Source organism: Azolla caroliniana, unplaced genomic scaffold (genome assembly GCF_043228905.1).
Source record: "Azolla caroliniana isolate FFs.n. ecotype wild unplaced genomic scaffold, voAzoCaro1.0.p SCAF_22, whole genome shotgun sequence".
Classification (NCBI taxonomy): domain Eukaryota; kingdom Viridiplantae; phylum Streptophyta; class Polypodiopsida; order Salviniales; family Salviniaceae; genus Azolla; species Azolla caroliniana.
Window position 1 is genome coordinate 11,620,488 of NW_028230457.1, and position 21,958 is coordinate 11,642,445.

Below are 21,958 nucleotides of genomic sequence, written 5' to 3' on the forward strand. Positions count from 1 at the left end.
TATATGGGCATCCTCCAAAGGCAAGAATGAAGACCTCTAGAATCCAAAAAGAGTCATTCCAAGACGAACTCTTATGATGATGCAAAGGGTGTAATCGCTAATGGTTCATACGTATATGTGCATAAGAGGTCGGGTGTGACCAACTTAGAAATGTTTCGAGGGAATGGTGCTTGGAGTTATTGATGGTCATGTGTTCGTGAATGTTTCACACTATAGTGTTCATCCTTCATCTGGTAAAGTTTGCAAATGTGGTTTTCTATAGCAAGTTCCCTTCAAGCTCCATCCTTAATTTCGAGATCATGATTGCAAATGTCCAAGATGGTCGCAATACTCTTCTTTAGTTAAATGACATGAGGTATGAAAATGTGGCGGGGTGCATCCCACCATTTTGCAAGTAGGTGTCCCAACATATTGGGTATATGTGGCTCGTGAGTATATTAGTATTGCAATTCATTATTATTGGCATCCTTGTTCCATTTGGTTGTAACAACATTAATAAGGCATGATTTGATGTTTGTCACGAGCATATCATGAGTGTGTAGCTCAAATTGGGCTACCACGTTCCATTGATTAAATCATTTGTATGTGTCATGTCGTTTGTGTTATGTTTTTTGTTGGTAGTATCCCAATCTTGGATTGATAGGCAATGTGTCTCCATGTCATTTACTTTAGCTATAGAAATGTGCTTGTCTCCTCATACCCGTTAGTTATACTATTCTCGCTCTCATTTTGAGGATCATCATTGAGTGTAATCTGCTCTCTCTTTTTGGTAAAAGCACATAATTATATTAATTGTATGTAAAATCCACTTGTTACAACTTCTTAGTCTCTTTTACCTACCTATCCTATGTATGGAGAGGGACATCTCCTGAATAACTAATACAAACCTAAATGTGCACTTGAGGAAATGATCCTCACATGCTATAACATCTAGAAATTCCACATAAGAAAGCCTTTCAACTTCTTCGTATAGGCTTTCACCCCATGTCTGCTATCAAACATGAAAGCATTACGCATATTCCAATTGTGTTGTAAAAATTCGAACAATATCTTCAGCTCGTCATTTGGACCATTTTGAACATACTAAGAAAAAACCCATTGTTGAGTGTAACGTGCTCTCTCTCTCTCTCTCTCTCTGGTGAAAACACACAATTATATTAATATAAATGTGTGTAAAAAACACTACTTACAATGTGACAATGGAATATGGTCACCCACTAACTACACTACATGGGTAGTGGAACATGTTAAATTGCCAATAGGCAAGACGAACACTCCATCGAGGAAAGAATTTCCACTTGCTCCAATAAAGAAAATTGCCACATTAGTACTCCAATTTTCGTAGATATGCTTTCACTCCATGTCTACCATCGAATACAAGAGTGTTGCACATCTTCCAATTATGACGCAATCCCCAATATCTCAAAAATAGAAAAACGATCTCCATCTCTGATTTTGGGTCAACCTGTGTAAATTGTGCAAACACCCACTGTCTAGGTGTCAAATAACACCGTGATAAGACTTGCCAAATTTTAGAGATGTAACTCCAAATCTAACAAACAATCGGACATTGTATAAATCGATGAGTACTATCTTCCATTTGAACAGTGCAAAAAAAGCAATTACCTGTTGCTAGCACATGACGCTTTAGAGCTAATCTCAAAGGCAATCCTCCAATCAAAACTCTCCAAATGAAGACATTTACTACAAGTGCCAATTTAGAATGCCAACTACGTTGTAAGATCTACGACAAGACTCGAACCCATGACCTTAGGTTATATGGGTCGAGCTCTTCACCATTAGACCATCTATTGTAATACGTAAAATATTATTTTCATTTTCATTTTATTATAGGAAATTAGTGTATATTCCAGATTTCTCTGGAACATTCTAGAAGCTTCAGGATTACTCCTGAAAACACTATAAAAGAGGGCACTAGGCATTATGTTGAACCAAATTGGTTCAACGCCAGTCTTAAGCCTTTTAGGCACCATTGTATATTCTCTTCATATAATACATATCTTTCTTATCATCACTCTCTCTCTCTCTCTCTCTCCGTCTCGCTCACTCTTTCCTTCTCTCGAAGAAGTTCTACACCTCTCATAGTACTAATCCTTCGTTTAGTACTAATTCCTTCTCTGTCTCAGTATTGTTCCTGACAATTTGAACCAATTTGCCTACCTTCTATCTCTCTCATTTCCTACTTATCTCTTATTCCTCTTTTCTTTCATCCCATGGCCACGGTTAGCGCTGAAGAATATCAATCTGTTTTCTCAGAATTTCAATGCTTGAAAGAGAAGTTCCATGCTTTGGAACAAGAAAACCAACGGTTGTTGGGGGATCTTCAGCAAATCTCCTTAGAAAAGCAGCAAACACAACAACAGCATGGGGAACTTGCGTTACGCGTGCAACAACTCGAAGCAACCATCGTAGCGATGCAACAACAAGGGCCCGGAACACAAGGGATTCATAAAGAACCCAAGATTGGCCTTCCCACGAAGTTCTATGGAATGCGATCGCAGTTTAGAGGGTTCCTTAACCAGGTACGATTAGTTATCCAAATGCATGTTTCCCGATATCCCACTGATGCATCACGAGTGGGTTTAGTAGGCACTTTGTTAAGTGGCTCAGCGTTGTCATGGTTCGCTCCACTATTAGAAAAGGAATCTCCGTTACTCAACAATTTTGAAGAGTTTCTAGGTGAGTTTAAAGCATGTTTCGGAGATACTGACAGCATCAGGACCGCAATCAACAAAATTCGGCGATTATGCCAAGGTGACCGTCCAGCCTCCGCATACGCTGCAGATTTTCGCCTACTCGCCGCCGATATCCCTTGGGATGATCAAGCGTTGATGGAGCAATTTCGTTATGGTTTACGCAACGACGTCAAGGATTTACTCTTGACCTTCCCCGAAAAGCCAAAGTCCTTAACAGAAGCAATCAGTCGCGCGGTGAGATGTGACAACCGCCTCTTTGAGCGACGTTCGGAAAGACAGCTACAGATGCCGAGGCCAAGATCAGAGCCCACCTATGCCTCACTGGTAGCAAGACCTTTTCCGAGGGAGTCATATAATGCGCCTCCAGTGAATACTCCGACTCCGATGGAGATTGACACTACACGTCGTCGAGGGCCATTATCCGAAGAAGAAAAGCAACGACGCCGTACAAATCGACTATGTCTTTACTGCGGTGGACCAGGACATATCGCAATAAATTGCCCCCATAGGCCTCGAAGACAGGTAAACCAAATAGTCGCTAGTTCTAATTGTACTAAACTCGAGCCTATTTCAGTAGGAATATCTGATAGTCCTAATAGTACTAATAGCCCAGATCTAGCGAACAAATTTGATGTCCTTAGTCAGTTAGAAGAAGAGTTAAACGACTAAGTCCAGCCAAAATAGGAGCCGTTTGGTTGGACAACCCTAGATCTGTGCAACCCATTAGTGGTTCCATTCCCTCTAAGCAAGTTAGTGATGTGTTCGTAGCCCAAGTAATAGTTAGTACTAAAAGTACCCCTCCAGTACATGTCCTAGCACTCCTAGATTCCGGAGCTAACTCTTGCTTTATGGATAAGAAATTTGCTCAAGCTCATAAGATATCCCTAAGAAAACTCCAGTGTCCAGCCTCTATAGTAGTCATTGATGGACGTCCCATTGCTTCCGAAAATATCATAGAAGAGTCAGAGCCCATTAATATTGTCCTAGATAACTTAGCATGTGTAGTATCATTTAATATTATTAGTATCCCAGAACATCCTATAGTTTTAGGATTACCATGGTTCGAGTTACATAACCCAGACATAGATTGGAGAACAAGAGAAATCCGGTGTCGACAAACCCAAGGGTCAACTCAGAAGATGGCAACCATTTCCCTACGTCAGTTGCGTAGAGAAGGGCATGAGGAGGAAATGTTCCTCTTTGCAATATCAGTAAACCCCTCCAGCACCATTAACGAAGAATCCATCGTTCAACTTCCCGAGAAGTATCGTCATTACGCTAATGTGTTCGATAAAGTACAAGCCAACACACTTCCTCATCATCGACTGTACGATTGCCCCATCGATTTACAACCGGGAAAAGAGCCGCCATGGGGACCGATCTACAATTTGTCACCAACCGAGCTGGAAGTCCTTCGGGCCTATATCGAGGAGAATTTGGAAAATGGTTTCATTCGACATTCGAAATCCCCAGGCGGCGCGCCCATTTTCTTCGTCAAGAAAAAAGATGGATCGCTTCGTCTCGTTGTAGATTACCGTGGCTTGAATAAGGTTACAATCAGGAATAGGTATGCTCTTCCCCTTATCTCAAGTCTTTTAGAACGGATCAACGGTGCCAGGTTCTTCACGAAGATCGACTTACGGGGAGCATATAACCTCGTACGGATCCGACCAGGATACGAATGGAAGACCGTGTTTCGCACCAAATATGGGCACTTCGAGTATACGATCATGCCGTTCGGCCTCACTAATGCGTCGGCAGTCTTCCAACACATGGCTAATGATATATTCGAGATCTATTGGATGATTTTTTGATCATCTATTTGGATGATCTACTGGTTTATTCAAAGACCCAAGAAGAACATGATTCTCATGTACTATTAGTACTAAAACGACTTCGAGAACATGGTCTGTATGCAAAGCTGGAAAAATGTAGTTTCGGGTGCATCCAAGTGGAATTTCTCAGCTACATCATTTCGTCAGAAGGCATCTCCATGGACCCAGCTAAGGTCAAAACGGTGGTAGAATGGCAGACTCCGCGTTCGGTGCGGTGTCGTGAAGAATGTGCTTCACGATATAAAAATGAGCTTAAATGTTGTATTTAATAATATTTGAGAGACTTGAACCCACATCCTTATATACGATGTACAATGTACATACCACTAGGCTAGGCTATTTATTTGTAAAAGTGTGTAATAAATGTGCTTCATGATATAAGAATGAAGCTATATATTGTATTAAGTAAAATTGAGGGACTTGAACCCTCAACCTTGTATATCAAGCACAAACCATACACCACTAAGCTAGGTTATTTGTTTTAGGGTTATATCCATCATTATACTTATCCCAATACATGGGAGCTCAAATGAGCATGATGGCTATCATGCATCACATGCAATGCATGTGCGCCAAATGGCGATCATGCATCAGATGTAACTCATGCATTACATGCATGACATTACCATATGCATGGAAATACTTATAAAAAGAGAGGAAAGGAAAACAAAAAGGGAATCAATCAATCAAGAGAGAGTGAGAAAATAATACAATCAATTGAAGAAGATTAGCTCATTGGGTGGGTGGAGAACCTCTCGTTTCGAAGTTGAGGTCGAGGGTTCAAATCAAGGGTCGGTATTGAAAAGATTCATCTTGCGATCAAGGATTGTAAAGTTGGTAAAATATTATATTTTTAATATACATCATGTTTATATCATATACTCTTGTTCTTTGAATCATACTTTGTCTCAATCTTCTTTCTTGAATCATACATTGTCTCTATCTTTTATCTATGCTCGTCTCTCTCTCTCTCTCTCACACACACACACACACACATTACTTGTAACTCTTCATCTTACTATCCTTAACCATTCTATCATCACCATACAAGCCTATTAAACTTAAGTTTCTTCAACTCCCCTTAACCTTAGTCCCCGCGACTTCGCCGCACGAACCACAACTACCCCGACAGCGGGATGTGCAATGCTTCCTAGGCTTTGCCAATTTTTACCGGAAGTTCATACAAGATTACTCAAAGATCGTTCTACCTCTCACACAACTTACCAGGAAGGGACAACCGTTCATCTGGTCTGAAGAAACGGACATGGCTTTCGAGAGTCTTAAAAAGGCATTTACATCGGCTCCAATTCTAGCTCATGTCGATCCAGAAAAAGCATTCATTATCGAAGCTGATGCATCGGATTTTGCATTGGGGAGCATTCTGTCACAACAGGGGAATGATGAGAAGCTACATCCTGTGGCTTTTCACTCACGCAAGTTTGACACCGCCGAAATTAACTACGAAATTCATGATAAGGAGCTATTGGCAATAGTGGATTCTTTTATGCAATGGAGGCATTTTCTGGAGGGATCCTCTCATCCAGTCACCGTATTTAGTGATCACAAGAATCTTGCCTACTTTCAGGATGCTCGTGTGTTGAATCGACGTCAAGCTCGGTGGGCCCACTTCCTCACGCGTTTCGACTTCAAAATTACATATCGTCCGGGGAAGCACCAAGGGAAGGCAGATGCATTATCACGACGTTCGTATCTAACACCCCGTCCCGGCGAGCCAGCTTTCGATAACCAAAAACAAGTCATCTTGGAACCGGCACGACTACAAGAAACACAGATCTTTGACATGCCCATGGATTCCCACGTTATCGATACCATACGTGAAGACTTGAAGACAGATGCGTTCGCCCAAGCTATACTAGCACAAATTGATCCCTCTCGAGCGTCGTGTTCACAGTCACAACCACCAGGTACGGACTATCAGCAATTCAAATACCATGATGGATTACTCTTCTTTAAAGAACTTTTGTATGTTCCTAATGGTTCTTGCCGCCTTCGAGTAGTTCAAAACTGCCATGACACATATACAGCTAGGCATTTTGGTAGTACTAAAACATTACATTTAGTACAACGATCATTCTGGTGGCCCTGTATGCGACAATTTGTCGAGGATTTTGTTCGGACTTGTGATACATGTTGCAGAGCGAAAATGCCAAGGCATCATCCATATGGTTTATTAGAACCATTACCAATTCCAAGCAAGCTGTGGCAATCCATTGCTCTAGACTTCATCACAGATCTTCCAGTCTCTAAGGGGTTCAATGCGATTCTAACGGTGGTCGATCGATACACGAAGATGGCTCATTTCTTGCCATGTACTAAGGAGATCTCCAGTGAAGACACTGCCGAAATTGTCATGCGTGAAGTATGTTGGCATCATGGACTTCCCGATAGTATCATCAGCGACCGTGGACCCCAGTTCGTGTCAAAATTCTGGAACCACCTTTTTAACATGCTCAAGGTCTCTTGTAACCTCTCCTCCGGCTACCACCCACAAACCGACGGCCAAGCTGAACGAACAAATCAAACGCTGGAGCAGTATCTGCGGTGCTTTCTCAGTTATCATCAGGACGACTGGGCAGATATTCTCCACTTCGCCGAATTTGCCTATAACAACTCTATCCACGCATCCACTAAAGTTACGCCATTTTATGCTTATACGGGATGTCACCCCCGGTGGAGTGTACTTGAAACCCCAGAGGTGTCCACAAATCCGTGCACGGAGGATCGTTTGGAGCGGTTACGCAAGATACAAGCTGATTTATCTACTCATCTCCAGCAAGTTCAACAAACATACAAGGTCTACGCGGATCGTCATCGACTTCCATCCAGTTTTTTAATATTGGAGATCGGGTATGGCTGCTACAATGACACATCAAGACTACTCGCCCATGTGAGAAGTTGGATTATCGGCGATTAGGTCCTTTCCGTATTATTGGACAGATTAATGATGTCGCTTTTCGTCTCGATCTACCTCCTCAACTTCGGATACATCCGGTGTTTCATAGTTCTCTCCTCGAACCCTACCACGAGAGCACCATCCCAGGACGTCTTATCCAACCTCCACCCTCGATCGAGCTTGAAGATGGGCCGGAGTACGAGGTTGCCGCCATCCTTGATTCCAAGATTGTTCGCAACAAGCTCTACTATCTAGTCAATTGGCTAAGCTATAGTCCCAACGAACGTACTTGGGAACCGATCGAGAATGTGACCAATGCTCGTGCTCTTCTTGAAGACTTCCATCGTCAATATCCACACAAACCGGGTCCTCAATCCAAGACGACTCGTGACACTCGTCATTTTAAAGGGGGGATAGTGTCATGATATGGCAAGACTCGAACCCATGACCTTAGGTTATATGGGTCGAGCTCTTCACCATTAGACCATCTATTGTAATACGTAGGATATTATTTTCATTTACATTTTATTATAGGAAATTAGTGTATATTCCAGATTTCTCTGGAACATTCTAGAAGCTTCAGGATTACTCCTGAAAACACTATAAAAGAGGGCACTAGGCATTATGTTGAACCAAATTGGTTCAACGCCAGTCTTAAGCCTTTTAGCCACCATTGTATATTCTCTTCATATAATACATATCTTTCTTATCATCACTCTCTCTCTCTCTCTCTCTCTCTCTCTCTCTCTCCGTCTCGCTCACTCCTTCCTTCTCTCGAAGAAGTTCTACACCTCTCATAGTACTAATCCTTCGTTTAGTACTAATTCCTTCTCTGTCTCAGTATTGTTCCTGACATCTACCACCACCCATGATCGCATTTGTGTATTCTCCATTCTTCTTCAGGCTTAGAATAACCATCCAAGAGACTCAACAAAGCAATGATACAAAAGATTAGTAGTCACTTGTAACAACGACGTTTGACCCTTAAACACCAATCAATCCACGGTTGTTCTCCTGTTTGTAGAGGTAAGGGACCTTGCATCAATGGAATATTTTGTGGTTGTTGCCAAATAAACCCATAATTAGGCGGAATGCGTAATAATTGTCGTGCTTCAACAAACTCCAAAATTCTTTGAGATGGAGCCTCAACTATATCTCCCACCTCTTTGACCCCCAAACAAAAAAAATGATTAAATTGAGATCGCAATCTCTCCTTTCCTGGCCAACATAATAACCGAGAAGACACAAGCAACTCTTTTTGCAAAGAATTACAATGCTCTCTACTAGATGATGGTTTCCATACACATAACAAAAGTGCTTATTGCCATGATCTCTCTCTCTCTCTCTCTCTCTCTCTCTCTCTCTCTCTCACACACACACACACACACACACACACACACACACAGATGAAGGCCTTACTATGAAAGTGACAAAAGTTGTTTATTTCACAAATTTTTTTGTACATGCCAGTTTAAATTCACAGCTGGTCTTTGCTTCTAGAAAGTAACAACAATCAAAAAAGGGGAATGCGAATTTTTGTAGCTGCCAACAAGTTATCCCATGTGATCAACATGAAAGACACCTTAGAACAACTATCCACGAGTAAAAATGCTCGTTTTTCCACGAAACCTACATAGACATACTATCATACTGGTCTTCCACATGGCCCAACACGAAAGAAGTGCTTGATAAGGTTCTCGTCAAGAAGAACATGTTGTGCCCTAATACATGTGGAAATACTCTTTTCATGTGAACCGAATGGAATAAACTGGCACTTGTTTCTTTGTGTTAATGCATGATGCAAGTCAAAAAAATGAAAATTACTTGTTTCTGTACTTCTTGCTTCTCAAATGTCCACGTTAATTTTGAAGAGGTTCCCCTAAACTTTGTTTTGCCAAGCAATAGAATTCAAACCCGCATCTCCAAATCCTATTGATCTAGTGCCCTATTGTTGTGTGATACTTGCAATTCGTGTTAAATCATTTACAATAAACTCCTATGTTGAGATCAATAGAAACATAAACAACGGAACTGCACATGCACATTATACACACACATAAACAATGTGAGCACATACATACACAATTGTCATAAACAATGCAAATGCACAAGCATATTATAGACAAACATAACACTTATGCACATTAACAATGCCAACACATACATACACAACAATTATATACAAGCACACATTCACACAAACAAAGACACATACACATACACAAACATTTGCTCTTATACATGCACATCCCACAACTATGCTTATGCATAAACGCACAATTTACCCTAAGAATTCCATTTTGTTTGGGAGTTTCAAACTCAAACCATTTACAAATTTTGAAACTTAGACCGAACCAAACCATGAAATCATTTTAATCAAACTGTTTGAGGAATTTCCAAGCTCAAACAGAAAATTTGAAGAGACTTCCAAACTGTTAAGATGATGGGTTGTTGTTTCATTGTTCGGTGCAAACCAATATTTTGTGCTAACTTTTTGAACGTTGGATCTCAAAATATGCAACTATTTTAACCAAACCGTTTGAGGAATTTCCAAGCTCAAACCAAAATTTCAAGCGATTTCCAAACCGTTAAGCTATTGAGTTGTTGTTTCGCCGTTCAATGCAAACAATATTTTGTGCTAACTTTAAGAAAGAGTCCTCCAACCAAAGGCTCCTATTTATAAAGTGAGGAAAAAGAAGAAAATGTTATAGCTTATTCTATGTAGTTGATTCATATTTGATAAAACTATTTTAACTTGTTGTTTGAAGCCCATTAAACCACAAATTTTAAACCTCTTTAGGGTCACCCAATCACAATTTGTCACTTTATACACAAACTTGGGATCTCAGTTATCATGTTTTGTGACTAGATCACTTTTGATAGGAGTCACATACGTCACCTCAAACATTCTTGTAAAGCTCATTTTCTAGGAAAAATTCACGACTCTCAAACTAAACATTTGAGAATTCAAATTTAAATGGTTGGATCAATTTGTATGCGATGTCACTCAAGAGAGAGAGCGTGTTCTTAAATCTAACTTCCCTAATTTTGTTTCGCCATAGCAAGAGTGTAATGTTTTTGAATCATGGGGCATGTTATGCACATAACCTTTCGAACCAATTATTAAGTGTAGGATAGTCGGGAAATCATTATCCTTGGAACTAGAACAAACCCATATAGGCCTAAGGCATATGAGAATATGTAGTGATTTGGGAGCCTTAGGTGTTGACTCTTGAGTTACATGAAGGGGACTAGCTACCCTATTCATTAGGGTACCTTGATACATTGTTGAGTCTTTATTAGTGAGATCAAACTCTCTTATTTGGATATGTTATTCACATCCAAGGTATAACATAAACTAAAGTTCAATGGTATAGGATATTGATGTTGTTTTATGTTCGTCTCATGTCCTTTTGCCCAAGGATGGTTGGTATGGTTAATCACCCATGATTTATTATTCTCCTTAATCTCTCATTCTTTTCTCATCATTAGTACGATCGGTAATATTAGGTCTCTAGATTGTGGTAGATACCAATGATAAGTTCTTCATAGGTGTTACAATAGCATTATTTCATGTAACCACTTTATTAATCATTGTTGCCTTTTCTAACAATCATGACAATGTTATAGATGTGAAGGAATTAATTCCATGTCAATGTCAAAGAGCACACCAACCTCAAGAAGACGCATATTCCACCTTCAATTGAAGCTCGCAAAACCTCTTCTAGATGAGGAATTCACAAGAATAGATCATTGGCGAGGTGTGGTTGTAGTTGAATGCTTGTCCTCTAGTAGATAATGGTGAAAACAATGGATATATATATATATATATATATATATAGCAAAGTGGCCAAGTACAATTAAAACAACAAATCTGTTACTATGGGGGCCTAGCCCATGTGCTCCTAGGCAATCAAATCGTCATACACTTAGGGTCAAGTACCAACCAAACTCGATGGTGAAGTGAGAACTAAGGGCCTAAAATGCACTAGAGGTTTGTGTATATACACTAAGATTTTAAGATTGAATGAGTTAGTGATCAATCATATTCAATGCATCCCCTTTTTGTTGATCACATGTGTAATGGTTGTTGGGCTTGTTCACACCTAACACCCACCTCCAATGGCAATGGTATGAGCGTTTGGAAGTCAACTGATGCAACAAGATCCTGCATCATCCAGAATGTATCACCACGTCACATAATTTGACTTCAATATTTTCTCATCCTTCATAGTATTCACCTAAATGAATTCTCGGCATTAACTTCTTAATATACTCAAGACATAGGACCTTCATGAAGATAAATTCACACAATTTTCTTTTCTTAGCCAATACTCCAACTTCGTATTTTCATTGAAAATGATCTAGTATAATTTCAATATGTTTAGTCTACCCATGGACCAATAGATTATTTGTGCTACCAATGCAACTCTAGTTATCATATGTTACCTACGTTGACCCCCCCCCCCCCCCCCCCCCTTTCCTCAATCAACACCTTTGTTCCCACTAAAAGAATTCTTAGCCACACTACATCACATACATTGCATTGGAGACTACTTTTCAGGCTACCGTGATAGTTTGTGGCTTCTTCGACTCAAATTCTCAACCTTGCGAAAGGAGATTCATCGTTTTATCATTTGTTGAAAATATCCCTAATCCCCTCGGTAACACCTAGGGCCAAATAGCTCGATTAATGGAGTGGTTATAAAACTATACTACATGGTTTTAGAAACTATGAAGGTGGCTAATATGTATACATAGGACTCTTCTTGTTAGGTGGTGCAAAGCTATTCCTCTTGGAATGAATGGGAAATTCTAACACGCTAACATTAAGTTCAGGTTGTATCATTTTAAGGGGTGAGAGGATGAATACTAAAGCTTGTGTGATTGTGAGGGATAAAATACTTAGAGTTTGTCTCTTAGTACTAAAGTATGGAGATCTTACTAAAGTGGCTCCTCTTTAAAAGGAATTTATATAATGTCCTATTTAGGCCCTTAAAATTCCCTTCTAGCTTGCTAATTAGTAGATCATATGTATTAGATTTGAATCCATCACCTGAGTTTTGGAAATTCACATGCTATATTCCAAGAGGGTTGTACACCTTGTTTTTATGATGTTTTTTTGTCGAAAATTACTGAAATGTGAGAATGAAACCCCAATTTTTATTACATTTATATTTGGGCAAATGTGTGAGAGTTTCGTTTAGCTTAATTTCGTTAGAGATTATACATATCCATGTTGTGCATATGTGCACGACAACAAATGCAAGGAGGGTCTAAGCAAAGTTAAGCACTGTTGACACTTTATTTTATCTAGTACTAAAATGAATATTGACGGTACAATTTGAATGGTAAAAGGGAGATTTTGGGTTTTGTGGATGAGAGTGGATATGGAGTTAACAAATGTTCCTAAGTTAGTTGCAACTTCTTTTGTTTTGCGAAATATTTGCCTTTGTGTGTGGGGACTCATTTGATAAAGGATTGGGTTCAAGAGGTGGAGCAAGAAACTTCAACGTGGCTTGAATCCAGATAATGTGACAAGTTTGTGTGCAAGGTTCATACAATGGAGCATATATTAAGTGAGAAAGTGGCAATGTTATGCACACTAGAATGGTTCCAATGATGAAGATTATGATAATGGTTACGAAAGAGGTACTATAAAAAAACAATCAAATAGATCCAATGATGGAGGTGAACGGAGTTATTCTTCAATAGATTGGTGAATGATGTAAATAGAGCACACCCATAGTGTTGTAACCCTTGATTATGTGAAACGTGAGAATCAATTTCCAAAGATAATACAATTCGATGAATATTCACATCTAGTTTTGTTAAGTTGACATACTCCATATTTTGTTGTGTGATCCGATTGTTAAATAGAGAGGGCTTGAACGAAACATTGCAAATGATTTCTATGGTTTTATGATCAATTCATATTAAACTTGAAAGGGATTTTATAATACGTAAAAGATTATTATTTAATATAGCCACCACATGTGGACAAGTCATGACCATTCAACAAAGAAAATCAACATAGCATGTGTACACATGTGAGTAGCTTGTAGAAAGCCATTAAACGTTACCTCCTCGGACACGGGTTGCCATATGTACCTTGTCCTACCTCCCTTTGTGTACGTAGACTTATAATATGAGACTTAGAGTGGGAACAAGAAACAAACCGCAATAAAAGCATCTTGGTATGTCTAATTGATCATTTAAAGATGTGTTGCAAAAGATATGGACTTTCTTTAATATGAATAAAATGCCACAACCTTTTTCTATATCAAAATAATTATCTTTAAAACTGCACTTGTAAGTAGGTTTCTCACAACACCACAATATGGCTCCTTTAGACTTCTTTTGCATAGAGGCTTCTCAAAACAATAGACTACCTCTTTTGTGTTTGAAGAATAATGATAATCAATATGTGAAGTGTAGAGCCTAACCCTTGGATTTCATATCCGAAGATTTGTCATGAGGCTCTTTATTTCTCTATCAAGGACAAAATCAACATAATCTCGCGTAAACTATGAGTCTGATATTGAGGACGCGAATGTGGATTGAAAATGTTGAATTACTTTGTTGAAGGGAGTGGAGTAATGCCATGGAAATTATGGAGTGTATGTGTAATATTGTTGTCAATTATTGTAATGGCAAGGGCTAATATGAGAGTCGAGACTATTAAAAGGTAGCTTGAGAGGGAATATTTTTCTAGATAATAATAAAACCATTAATGAGTGCATTAGTTAAATTTTTAAAAAAAGGATCACTAATAAGATAGTGCTTTGCCATACTCAAAGAAAGATAAAATAAGTGTGGCACTCCTAACATGCATGAATGAAGATCACATGACTGTCTCCGTATAAAGCGAGCTCCTCTACCACGAATCGTGCTCGCTAGAAAAAAACAAAATAGGGAATGATAAAATGCCAAAGCAGTACATCATAGAGACAGTTGAACATTTGTGAAAGACGCGGAAAAAAACTTTAAAATAGAAAATTAAGAAAGGTTTCTTCCATCATGCAAAGTGTATTGAATGATTGAATAATACTAGACTCTTGTGTTGTGTAAGTAATGTCGACGAAATACGAGTAGCTACATCAAAAGATGAGCCTGCCTGAGTATGATAAATATTATAATACCACATTCTAAGAGGAATGCTTAGGCCTTAAGTAAAATGACATTCAACTCATTGCCTTTATTTTAGGTCTCCCTTTTTTTTTTGTTTTTACGTAAAAGTATCATTTATATGTATGAAGACAATACAAACAAAAACTTGTTGTCCCAAACAATGACGATGATCTTATGGTAGAGTAAACCCATTTGAGGCGCTCTAAGTCCAGCAAGCATAAAGGCAACTAACTTCCGCTTACAAGAAGATGATTGCAACCTAAGTCTCAAGAACTACTAGCTTCTATACATGTTGTGGTGCTTCGAGGAGATAATCAAACAATAACCCATCCCTCTCTCTCTCTCTCTCTCTCTCTCTCTCTCTCTCTCTCTTCTCTCTCTCTCTCTCTCTCTCTCTCTCTCTCTCTCTCTCTCTCTCTCTCTCTCTCTCGCACACACACACACACAACACTCGTAATATTGTTTTCAAAACATTACTACATGATTATACCATTGACCGTAAATATGTGGGTTCTGGCAACAAATACCTCCTCTTCTCATTTGAGTGTTGGATCCTAATAAATCCAACATTGACTTCTGTATATTGAGTGTGTATGTGCCCATAATGTTTTTTGTTTGTATTTGGTTTCTGTTTAAAAAAATGCATGTGCCAGGGTAGACAAAATGATATTTGTTAACCCCTACTTTTAGTTAAGGGATGTTCTTTGCCATGTTTAAAAAATGGTAGAGGAATGCAAAAGACAAAGTCCTCGGGAAAAAGTAAAGAAAGAATTATAGGGCTAGTTCAAAGTAGGCAAGAAGTTAGAAGAGTCCAAAGAATCGCCAACAAACTCATAGTATGCTGCAATTGATCCATCAAGCAACAATATCATTGAATGAGTCATATATTATAGATATACAAAGTGGCCATTTTCATTCAACTCAATTGAAAATTGCAGTGGAGTTAGATTTTACAACACTCCTTTTGTCGAGGTTATTTGGTCAAAGAAGTAGAGAATCACACTCCATAGGTGAAAACAAAGGGTGTGGGCTAATCATCAAAATATTGAAGTAAAATAACTAATTCCTCGAAAAATACGTCATTGCCTTTTTTCGTTGTATAGTAGGACTGTCATGTAGGTTGTAAACGTGGCATACTTACATCCTCTGGGTCATGAAACTTTCCCATGATTGTCATGGATCAATTTTTTTTGTCATTTCATCCAATGTTCCAAATCCATACACGCATCGGTATGACCTTCATTTTAGGGTCGAAATCCATCACGACGATAAAAAAATTCAAGCTTTTTTTTCTTGTTTATTTTGTCTTCAAGCCTATATCACGGGGGGCAAGTGGTTAGCACTTTTTAATAGGCTATTATGGGTCATACCCATTAGCGTAAGTCATGAAGGGGCCTACGAAGCGTGATACACAACTAAAAAGTAAACAAGATTATGTACAAGGACAACATTGTAATGCATTGCATCTTAGCTCAACTTAATGTTACAAACAAAAAACATCTCATTGCTTTTAGGAAGCATAGACGTGTTTCTATCATTAAGTATACATGTTACGATATCCTTTTCAAACTCTGGACTTCTCAAATCAATACGCGCATTTCTCTATCATGAAGTATACATGTTACAATAACTTTTCAAATTAGACTTCTCAAAACAATGCACTTTGTAAGCCTGGCATTAGTAGCTTTGCACTGTGTTGAAATTAGTGGGTACTAACTAGCCAAAACCCAAAGAGACCTATTCTTATGCTAAAATATTGAGAACAAAGACCAATAGGCTAACACAAGCTGATGAACACACCAAACGCATGTATGCCACATATTACATGTTGCAAATTTACCATTGGCCTTTAAACTTGCAACTATGTGTACGTTGTTAGGAAATAAATTGAATTGCCATCATTATCATTTTTGTTTCGTTATTTCCACGGAGCATGGACCTCGAAACCCTTAGAAAAGGAATGATGTCGCGATTGGGCATAAACACAAATGCATGCGTGGTTGCTATTGAAGCATAACACCATGGCCCTCTTTAAGGTCCTCTCAATTCCCACTAAATAACTTCATATTACATCCAAAACATAAAACCATCACTATGTTGAGGCCTGAGAGGGGGGGGGGGGGGGGGGGGGGGGGGGTTCCTCATGACCAGAAACTTCTCTTGGATGGAGGCAATTTCTCCATGTACATTTTCCAACATAGAATCATCACTGAATTTTGACACAAAGCCCTCTCAAGAATCACACATTCCAATTATGCAAAAGTAGCACGACCACCAAAGTCTTTTAAGAGAACATGGAATGTTTGGCAAACAAACAACTTGACAAAGTGTCGAATAATGGAACTTGGATTACGAACAACAAGAAAAGAATGAATGATAACTTGGGATTAGGAACAAACAAGAAGACAAGAGTCAAATGAAGCTTAGGATAGACAAGGGTCGAATGGCGCATATAGGATTGCAAACAAATGGTCCAAAACCCAACTCAGAATTGTAAACAAAACAACTAACAACTTTTTTTTGCAAAAAACAACAACTAACTAACTACTACAAAAGAGAGCATATATACATTATAGCAGAACCACTCAACTTGTGGGACATTATTATTATTATGATGATGATTGAAAGAATCCAAAAATCTTGTCTGGGAACTATGTACACCAGTAAAATTCATTTCGAGGGTGTTTGTTTTTTTGACTGGGGTTTCCTAGAAAGGAAAGTTATCCATTTTTACACACAACAATTGTTTCCTAACAAGGAAAGAGAAGGGAGAGATACATTTCATGTGTTTTTTTGAGTGTCTTTAAGAAGGAAGAAAAATCATGTTATGTACTTCCCACCATGGAGAGCAGCAATCTTTAAGCTCATAATCATAATCATCATCATCAATCAAGCACATGATGAAGATGGATTGTTGACTGATTGATTTAGGCTATACCCCCAAAAGAAGGAAAGAAATCATGTTGTGTACTCCCCACCATGGAGAGAGCACTCTTAAGTTCATAATCATCATCATCATCAATCAATCAATCAAGCACATGATGAAGATGGATTTTTGACTGATTGATTTAGCCTGGCTAATTACCCCAAGGGGGAAGAAGGAATGTAAGGAGCATTATTTACCATGAGGGAGACAAATTTACCAAACTACCCAAGAAGAATCAGAAGAAGAAGAAGGAGCCATGGCCTTGGAAGCTTCTCTCCACCATTTTCATCCCCTCAATCATTGCTCCCAAGAGCGTCTCGCCAGAGAAGTCTGCGGTGAGGCGGGTTCGAATCCGACCTCTACCTCATCATCATCATCATCACCATCATCTTCCTCATGCTCCATAGGTGCTGGCATGTTCAAGTCCAGTGTGTTACCACTGCTGTTACAAGCCACCATTAATTCATCATTCACTAAAACCTTAGTGGTAGTGATGGTGCTTATGCTGGATTGCTGCTGCTCTGCAGATGAATTCAGTTGCTCTTCCTCCTCCATGTACTCCTCCTCCATGTGCTTCTGCTTCTCCATGATTAATTTGTTGTTGCCGACATTGCTAGATGCTGCGCTTGCAGACTGAGTGTGCTGCGGATACATCGACGATTTCTGCTCTCTCTCCGCCAGTAACAGCTTCTGATCCGGCAGAAGCTTCGGATCCGCACCCGTCCAATGGCATCTCTTATGCCCTCCCAGAGCTTGGCCTGTGCTGAACACTCGGTGGCATATGGAGCATTCATGGCCCTTGCCACTCACACCATTCCTTCTATCAGATTCATCCATTAGCTTCTGCTTCTGATTCTGCTTCTGCTTCAGCTTCTGATGCAGCTTCTCCTTCTCCTTCTCCTCTTTCTTCATTCCTGATGCCGACACGGATTGCATTACCTGCTTCTTCGCCTTCTCCTTCTCCGGAATGCTTCTGTTCTGCCATAGCTGGACCTCTCTAGCATCACCAGTTTCTCCATTGGCCTCGCCTACCTCACCCGCTTCTTCGATCCAGCTTGCTCCTAACATAGCTGAAGCACTGCATCCTTTGGTCTTCCTGTGGCTTGCTCTGTGTCCTCCTAAAGCTTGGTGTGAAGAGAAAGACTTGTTACAGGTAGTACATTCATACCTCATGAGCTGAGGGGGTAGCTCATGGCCGCCATGGCCTGTAGCTACAGAAAGTTTCTGATCAGATCTATCAGTATAATCGGCAGCATGGGATGCAAAGAGATAATGTCCATGCCCATGTGCTGAAGCTTGCAGAGACTTGATTTCGCCTTCTTCTTGGTGAATGAAGGAGGACTGCTGAATCGGATCTTGAGAGCTCACCATGTCCTGATCCAGTTTCATAGCAGGCTTAATGCTTCCATCTTTACCTCGTCCACCTTCTTCTTCTTCTTCCAAAATCATCTTAGCAGCTTCCGCGAGCAAGAACAGACAGTTAGGCGTATCTTCTTCTTCTTCTTCGTCTTCTCCTTCTCCTTCTTCGTCCATTCCTTCTTCTAGAGAAGTAGTCTCTGATGAGCTCAAGGTCGGCACTTCTTCTTCTTCTTCTTCTTCTTCTTCTCCTCTCGTTTGTAGACTCGTCACAAGTCCTGCAGGTTTTCCATGACCATGGCCTCCTGATGATCCAGACGATGAGGATCGCCTTGATCGTTTCCCTCGTGACCAACGGCTCAGATTATTCATCCAATCCTCATCAGTTATCAAGGCTTGATCGTCTGTAGTATTTGCCTGGTGATGATCAAAAAGCGTGCCATCGCCACGCAGCTTCAATCCTTCCGTTTCCATCTGTGAAGAGGCTAAGCAGACCTTGGGATTTACATGTCCTTCTGCTACTCCCTGCTGAGCCTGACCAGATTCATTGATAATTTTCTGAGAACTGTTACCTGCTGCTGGGGGGTTGAACTGCTTCATCTTCTTGCTCGCTCTATCTTCCCCGCTGACTATGGATTCTGGAGGAAGGATCCCTCTCCACTCTCTCTCCGGATGGCAACGCATGTGTCCGAAGAGGGCCTTCAATGACGAGAATACCTTACCACACTCCGAGCAATTCACTGCCGTCTGACGATGATCTTTGTTAGCCTCCATGAATGCTTGACCTGAATCTGCAAGACGGACTTCTGTGGCAAATTCATCATCGGTTAATCTATGGCTTCTCTTAGGGTTATGGCGAAGCTTGTACAGGTTGTTGTTCTTGAGCATGTTTCTGATCTTTGAAACGTGACCAGACATGGTGGCCTCCCTCATCGCCGATGGATTCTTCTTCCCATCTGAGACAGCAGTACCAGTATGGAAACGATCAGAACCGTAGAACTCACCTTCAGATGCAGAATACTCATCGTCTAATTCTCTACTGATCAAGCTCGCAGCTCGCTCTGATGTTAATGCTTTCCGCTCTCCGTCACCATCATGGTTGCGGTGATGGTGATGATGGCCATGAGCCGTTAATTCCTCCTCCATTTCAGAACCTGTAACGGTTCCCATGGTCATGGATTCTTCCCCCTCCTCCTCTTCCTCTTCGTGATGGGAGGTGTTTCCAGCAGCTTTCATGGAATGCTTGGAGACAGAGCTCTCTCTCAAACTGTTGTGGCCTACGCCACAATTGCTTGATGCAGTTAAGTTGGGAAGATTTACGAACCTTTCATCACAAGAAGTCGGAGGAATCTTGGAATCTGCAAGGGATAGCTTCAGCTCTCCATGGCTATGGTGCAGAGGGCCTCCTGCAGACAATTTGTTGGGAATCTTCGTCTTGTTATTGGGAACATGGAGACCAGTATCCTGAGCTATCAAGAACAAAGCACCATGAATTCTCATATGGCCACCGAGAGCTCTTCCAGATGAGAACTGTCGAGAACAGATTCTGCAGACTCGCTTGGGATTCGCAGCATCCGCAGCGACAGCAGAAGATGAGTTAGACTTGGCTGTAGGCGTTTCCATAACTTGAATGTAATTAGCTTTCCTTTTCTTGCTCTGTCCTTGGATTAAGAGACGCTGCTGCTGCTGCTGCTGTGCGCCGCCATCTGGAAGCTGCTGTCTATGGGAGCTTTGTAGAGCAGTAGTTGTGCTGTGTGCGGGCTTAGTAAGGATGTTCGCCTTCTTCTTCTGATGCCAGAAAGAATCGGAAGGTTTCTGTTGCAAATCACTTAACATGCGATGGCTATGGAGATCGACCAGATTGATCTCACCATGGGGAGGGGGAAGATGAGGAAGATGAGGATGAGGATCGGTATAATAGTGGGGATAGGTCTGATGAGAATGGTTACCAGTTAAGCGGCTATGGCGGACCTGATGATCATGAGGATGAAAGGAAGAGAGAGAGTCCGTCATGAGCTATACTGCTGGCAAATACAATCAGGTCAAGAAGAAGAAGAAAGCAACAACAGAATCCGTAGCACAGAAGATCGATGGAAAGGAAAGAAGGAAACGCTTCGATTGGATGCAAAACAACAAAAACAACAAAAAAACAAAAAACAGAGAGAGGGGATGGAGGAAGAAGTAAAGCAGAAACGATCGATGGAACGATCTATGTATAGGTGAATAGGGATATATATATATATATATATTCCTGTCAATCTGAGACAGGGTTAGTAGCTATGGCAGGAGCTTTTAGGGGGTAGTGGCAATGGTAAGTACTAGTAGTAGTAATGGGCGGCGATGGTGGAGTAGTAGTAGTAATCCTGCTTACAGAATCGATTGAAGGAGGGCTGGGAAATGCAGAGCTTTTAAGGATTTGCAGGATGAAGAAGAAGAAGAAGAAGAAGGAGTGAGGGGGCAGAGCAGGAATTCTGTGCTAGGTGAAGCAGGAAGCAAAGAGAGAGTGAGTGAGAGAGAGAGAGAGAGCTATGGAGGGGATGATAAGTGTTTATAATTTTAAGTAAGAGAATAGCAGCAGGAAAAGATTGAAATAAAAAGAGGAGAAGAGAAAGGGGTGGAATAGACAGACAGACACACACATAATACATATATTATGAAAAAACAGAGGAAAAACAGAGTAGAGAGAGAGAGTAGAGAGAGAAGGAAAGGTTCCAAGGAGTGTGTGTGGAGTAAGTAGAGAGAGAGAGAGAGAGAGAAGGAAAGGTTCCAAGGAGTGTGTGTGTGGAGTAAGGAGAGAGAGAGAGAGAGAGAGAAGGCAAGGTTCCAAGGAGTGTGTGTGTGGAGTAAGTAGAGAGAGAGAGAGAGAGAGAGAGAGAGAGAGAAGGAAAGGTTCCAAGGAAGTGTGTGTGTGGAGTAAGTAGAGAGAGAGAGAGAGAAGGAAAGGTTCCAAGGAGTGTGTGTGTGGAGTAAGTAGTGTTTCTTTTTGGCTTGTTTTTTTGAGTGTGTGTGTGTGGATGTGTGTGTTTTCTTTCCCATATGTATGTAAGAGAGAGAGAGAGAGAGAGAGAGAGAGAGAGAG

The 21,958-nt window shown here is 40.4% G+C and overlaps 1 protein-coding gene across 1 annotated transcript in view; it reads right to left on the reverse strand.

The window, feature by feature from the left end:
- LOC147850031 (uncharacterized) overlaps positions 1–21,412 on the reverse strand; it is a 72,534-nt gene extending 51,122 nt beyond the window's left edge. Inside the window, exon 1 of the mRNA XM_087336993.1 lies at positions 17,907–21,412. Within this exon, the coding sequence (XP_087193119.1) occupies positions 17,907–20,892 (2,986 nt within the window). The 5' untranslated portion in view covers positions 20,893–21,412. The remainder of the gene's footprint in view (positions 1–17,906) is intronic.
- Positions 21,413–21,958: the final 546 nt, after the last annotated feature.